This window comes from Sorex araneus, chromosome 5 (genome assembly GCF_027595985.1).
Source record: "Sorex araneus isolate mSorAra2 chromosome 5, mSorAra2.pri, whole genome shotgun sequence".
In the NCBI taxonomy this organism is placed as follows: domain Eukaryota; kingdom Metazoa; phylum Chordata; class Mammalia; order Eulipotyphla; family Soricidae; genus Sorex; species Sorex araneus.
In genome coordinates, this window is record NC_073306.1 from 108,988,493 (window position 1) to 108,994,629 (window position 6,137).

Genomic DNA, 6,137 nt, shown 5'->3' on the forward strand with positions numbered 1-6,137 from the left:
ATTAGTTTTTTAAGATCTGACTATTTTATAACAATAGTATCACTTAAACCTTTCTAAAACATGGTGTCTTTATGTTATAGGAAACCGGTTGTTACTGCCAACACCAACAGTAAAACAAGAGTTAAAGGACGTAGAAGAAAATGTTGGCCTTATTGTGTATAATGGTGCAATGGTAGATGTAGGAAGCCTATTGCAAAAATTAGAAAAGAGCGAAAAAGTAAGAGCTGAAGTAGAACAGAAGCTGCAGCTATTAGAAGAGAAAACAGGTAAGTAAACTGCATAGTAAGTGTCCGTCTTGTTTTGTGTTTTGTCTTTGAGTCACAAATGGGTTGTGCTCAGGAGCTACTCCCAACTCTGGGCTCTGGGTTCACTCCTGGCTCTGTGCTGAATCTTGCAGTGCCAGAGATCGACCCTGGTCGTCCTATTTGCAGAGTATGTGCTCAGCACTGTGCATTGTCTCTCTGGCCCACCGCACATATTCCACAAGGGTATGTGCACAGTTAAATTAGAGGTGTTAGGTATGGGAATGATAAATTCATGTTTATTTTTTAACAGATGAAGATGAGAAAACCATATTAAATTTGGAGAATTCCAACAAAAACCTCTCCGGTGAACTCAGAGAAGTTAAAAAGGACCTTAGTCAGTTACAAGAAAACTTAAAGGTTTCAGAAAACCTGAATTTGCAATTTGAAAACCAACTGAATAAGACAATCAGAAACTTATCCACAGTAATGGATGATATTCACACAGTTCTCAAGAAGGTTAGCTGTTTTGTGTTTATAACGTTTCTGTGGTTTCTTTTTATTTAAAAATGTATTTCTGGCAGTTTTATTGTTAGTAAGTGCTTAGAGTATTTTATGGCTTTTTTTGGGGGTGGGGGATCACACCCAGCAATGCACAGGGGTTACTCCTGGCTCACACACTCAGTAATTACTCCTGGCGGTGCTGGGGGACCATATGGGATGCTGGGAATCGAACGCGGGTTAGCCGAGTGCAAGACAAACGCCCTACCCACTGTGCTATCGCTCCAGCCCCGAGCGCTTAGGGTGTTTTAAAGAACTATCTAGCAATCTGTTCTTTGAGTCTAAAACAGTTCCCAGAGCTTGTAATTTTTGTAGAATTTAGTTGGGTTGTCAAAATAGATCATACGAGTAAACTGGGTTCATTTGGCCACTTCGGGCACTACTTGCCTCTGTGCTCGGCCTGATATGTAAGTACTGGTTAGATGCGCAGGGTCACTGGTGCTGGGGACGCATGGGATCAAACTGACAGATCCTGCAGTCCCTTTTTTTCCCCTTTGTTGTTTTAGGGCCACACCTGGGGGTGGGTAGGGATCACTCCTGACAAGGCGTGGGGTACCAAATGGGGTACGGAGGATTAAGCACAGGTTGGCTGCATGCAGTGCAAGCACCTTCCATACTGTCTGATCTCTTGTGCCCTTCGTTCCTCCTCTTTGTGCTCTTTGGCCCTGTGTGTGCAGGCTGCTGTTTGACACCCCCCACTCCCCGTTCGCAGGCAACTTCAGACTTTTCTCTGTGCTATCTCTCCAGATTTAAGAGGGTCCTCTCCAGTGGTGCTCTGGGCCGGGGTCCAATCCCAGTGATACTCTGTGCAGCTCTGTTGGTCACCCCTCATAACAGTGTTGCTGGGAACACCAGGACCAGGGTCGGGCAATGCATGGGGGCTGGGAGGTGCTTCCCACTGTAAGGCATGTACTTCCTATTTTTTGAGATTTTTCTTTTTTTTTTTTGTTTTTTGTTTTTTGTTTTTTTTGTTTTTGGGTCACACCCGGTGATGCACAGGGGTTACTCCTGGCTCTTCACTCAGGAATTACCCCTGGCGGTGCTCAGGGGACCATATGGGATGCTGGGATTAGAACTCGGGTCGGCCGCATACAAGGCAAAAGCCCTACCCACTGTGCTATCGCTCCAGCCCCCTTTTTGAGCTTTTTCCCCAGCTCCAAGCACTGCTATTCTCAAGAAGCTCTTAATTTCTTTTTTCTATTACTGTTTTACTTTGTTCTGGGGCCACACAGTGCTCAGGGGGTTTTCCTGGAGTGGCAGGGAATAACCAGCGCACACCTGGCGATACCCAGAGGTTACTCCTGACTGCACTTAGGGATGACTGCTGGTGATGCTCAGAGGATCATATGGGATGCTAATGATCAAACCCAGGTCAGCCGCATGCAAAGCAAGCTCCCCACCTGCTGTACTATCTCTCCAGCCCCATGGGTTACTCCTGCTTCTGTGCTCAGGAATTACTCCTAGCAGTGCTTGGGAGGACCATATGAGATACTGAGAATCAAACCCTGGTCAGCCACTTGCAAAGCAAGTGCCTTACTAGTCTTTATTTCTCTAGTCTTTAATTTTCTTTTCTTTTTTGCTTTTTGGGTCACACCCGATGATGCACAGGGGTTACTCCTGGCTCTACACTCAGGAATTACTCCTGGCGGTGCTCAGGGGACCATATGAGATGCTGGGATTTGAACCCGGGTCGGCCGAGTGCAAGGCAAACGCCCTACCCGCTGTGCTATCGCTCCAGCCCCTAGTCTTTACTTTTCTGTTATTTTGTAGCTTTTGTATTTGTCTTGCCAGAGATTGAATCTGGGGCCCTAACGCATGGAGGCAATTTCTTTTGGGGCAAGGGCAGTTTGTAGGCTCCTTCTGATAATTCTCAGCCAGTTAGGCCATTGGTTTACTTTGAGTTCAAGAGCCTGGGGAGGTGGTACTTCTCGGTCCATGCATTGCCAAGGATTACCTGGTCTGCCCCAGTTGTGCCTTATGCTTAGAGAAACATGGTGCCAGGTCAACTGCATCTATCTCCTGTGTAGCAGATAAACATTTGCCTTGCATCCAGTAGACCCTGCTTTTGTCCCTGGCACCACATACGGACCCAGGAATACTGCTCCCAAAAATACATGTGTTATTTTTAGTAACCAGAATCTATTAATTCCTCATGCTGCTTACAAATAGCTTATATGCCTAAATACTAGAAGTGATTCTTTTTTGGTTTTGGAGGCCACACCTAGCTATGTGCAGAGCTTACTCCTGGCTCTGCACTCAGGAATTATTCCTGGCAGTGCTCAGGGGCCATATGGATCAAACCCTGGACAGCTTGGCTCAGGCAAAAACAAACTCCCTACCCTCTGTATTACCTCTCCAGCTCTAGAGAGGGTTTTATAGTTTCCTTCACTCATCAACTTCCTATAGATGATTAAAGTTAACACTCTAGATTATCTGTTTACCTTATGTTCACTGTCTTGAACTTAGAAGAATTTAAAGACGTACATTTTCTTTTTCTCTTGTTTTATAGGATAATGTGAAGAATGAAGATAAAGATCAGAAATCGAAGGAGAATGGTGCCAGTGTATGATAAAATGCATATAGTGATGAGGAATGGTGTGAAATAGTGTAATATATAAAAATCATGATACAAGAATGTTTGGAAGTGATGCATGTTTGATTCTAGTAGTATAAATATCTGTTAGTTCAAATGATGTATAAAGTTTTATGAATGTGAGAGTCTCTGCTTTTGAAAATTGCTTGTAATTCCAGCATTCAAATTATTAAAACACTCCTTGAGTGAAGTAATTTTGCATCGCAAAATGTTTTTTAGGATGAACTTTGTTATAGTTTTAACCCCAATAAAGTTCATCAATTTAATTGACAGTAATTACCAAATGTCTTTTATTACCTAGAGAATTAAAAATTTATTTATAGAATGATTAGGTTTTAATTTTATTTTTTTAGTCTTAAATGTTCAGTATAAATCATACAGTAGCATGCTGCTTTAATTGTTGCAAGGTTTTTGAACTAGAATTCTTTACTAATTAAAAATTCCCCTTTCAGCTTCTATAAAAGCATTCATGAAAAATTCGATTTATGCAAACCAGTACATGAGAAAGTAAGAAAGTAGTCAACATCACTATTGTTATTAGGTTAGGCTTTACATAAAACTAATGATGTTACTGTTGCTGCTTTCAGTTGCTACTTTCCAATTACACCTCCGATATTCTAATTTTGAGGATTTTTTTTTAATGCAGCATATTTTAATGTACAGTTTAGTATCAAGCCAGTAGATGTCAGTATGATGTTTAAGTTAAGTGTTGTTTAATTAAAGTAATTTTTTTTTAGTCTGCGCACTTCTGTCAATTTTTTTTTTAAATTTTTATTATATCACCATGTGGAAAGTTACAAAGTTTTCAGGTTTATGTCTGTTATATAATATTCAAACACCATCCCTTCACCAGTGCCCATATTCCACCACCAAAATCCCCAGTATACCCCCCGCCACTGCCCCCCCCTCAACTGTATGACTGATGAATTTCACTTCATTTTCTCTCTACCTTGATTACATTCCATATTGCAAAACAAAACTCATTATTGTTGTTGGAGTTTCCCCCCAGGGAAGACAGCCCTACTAAGGAAGCATTTGATAATTGGTTTGTCATTAAAAGATTGTATATTTTCAGTTTTTAGAAAAGGTCGCGCGGCCGCGCGGCTCAGATGTGTTCCAGTTCCGCAACCCGGAGCCGTGTTAGTTGCTGCTCAGTGTCGCCAGGGTTCCATCCGGAGAAGGTGTACCAGCTGTACCTCCTCTGTCTGGATCCCTGGTGTTGTTGGCCCGGATTCGGGTCCGGAGCATTTCTCGGGCCGCGTTGCTCACCAGACTGCCTGGCCTCTTCTCTGTTGAAGGTGGGAAGATGGCGCCGAGGGTGGGTCGAGGGCAGGACTTCCGGCGGCCGGGACCATTTGGAGTTCGGGCAGGCGCTGCCCCACTCCAGTGCCCCCCCGCGGCTCGGATGTGTTCCAGTCCCGCAACCCGGAGCCGTGTTAGTTGCTGCTCAGTGTCGCCAGGGTTCCATCCGGAGAAGGTGTACCAGCTGTACCTCCTCCGTCTGGATCCCTGGTGTTGTTGGCCCGGATTCGGGTCCGGAGCATTTCTCGGGCCGCGTTGCTCACCAGACTGCCTCTGTCAATTTTTGTTTTTTGGTATTTGGACCATACCCACCAATGCTTGGGGGGCTATTCCTAGCATCATGTGCTTGGAATACAGGGACCATGGGGTGCTGGGGATGGGATCCTGAATGTGAAAACTGTTTCAGTTCTTTGAGATGTATCCTCAGCCCCCTCACGAGAATTTATGGCTACAGAAGTAATGAGGTAGGCAGTGGAATACTTGAGACTAGTAGTTCTTACTGGGGTGAATTTGACCTCAGTGGAATCTTAGCAGTTGTCATTGTCTAATGACTGTTAGTTGTTACAACTGGTTGAATTCTCTCGGCATCTAGTTTGTAGATTCCAAGATGTGACTGAGAATCCTCTGTTGTATAGGATAACCAGCACAGCCAGTTGTGCCATTCGATGTATTAGCAGTACTTGGTCTGTAAGGATTTAGGCTTATAGTTGCTTTCCAGATAACTCTAGTGAACACTGAGGCACGTCTTTAGAAGCTATACAGTGGGGTTTTTTGTTTTCCTGTTTTGTATTTCAATCTTTACTGGAATGTTTCACTACTGTGCTGTGTTTGGATTTATTTAATTTTATTTTGCTTAAATAACGAGGTGTTCCTAGTAGGTGAATGTAGGAATGTCAGTGCCATGTCATAGATTATCTTACTAAATGGAATCCACATGGTTTTTGCTAAGAAAGAGATTAAAATATCTGAAATGCTTTCAGACTTATTTAAATTGTCATATGCCCCCCTTACTCTTGAGCTGTAGCACTTAAAATCACAGACAGCAGAGCTTCCGGGGTCACCTGCTGCGCATGCAGCAGCTTGGGGGATTCAAACTTGCCGCCTTACTCTTTCTTAAAAGGCAAGCATGCTGAGCCACTGAGTTAGTGCCTCATGAGGCAAAGTAGTTTTGGGGGGAGTAGCTTCTCAGCTGTTCTCAAGCTCTCTGGTGCTAGGAACCATACCAGTACTGTTCACAGGCTATCTTGGCCCAGATCGAGCTAGGAACCTTGGTGTGTGTGGAGCATATATGTGCTATCTCCCTAGACCATGTAAAATATTTTGCACAAGGGAAAAATTTTTGTTTTCCCTTTTGGACTACGCCCAGCTGTGCCCAGGGATCATTCCTGGTGGGCTCATGAGCATATGTGTGCTAGGGATTGAATCCAGGTCAGTCTCAC

The 6,137-nt window shown here is 43.7% G+C and overlaps 1 protein-coding gene across 3 annotated transcripts in view; it reads left to right on the top strand.

Annotated features, from left to right (window-relative positions):
• CCAR1 (cell division cycle and apoptosis regulator 1) overlaps positions 1 to 4,132 on the top strand; it is a 57,888-nt gene extending 53,756 nt beyond the window's left edge. For all 3 annotated transcript variants that reach the window (XM_055139075.1, XM_055139074.1, XM_055139076.1), the window contains 3 exons: positions 81 to 266; positions 556 to 761; positions 3,313 to 4,132. In XM_055139075.1, coding sequence (XP_054995050.1) covers positions 81 to 266; positions 556 to 761; positions 3,313 to 3,372 — 452 coding nt within the window. In that variant the 3' untranslated portion in view covers positions 3,373 to 4,132. The remainder of the gene's footprint in view (positions 1 to 80; positions 267 to 555; positions 762 to 3,312) is intronic.
• Positions 4,133 to 6,137: the final 2,005 nt, after the last annotated feature.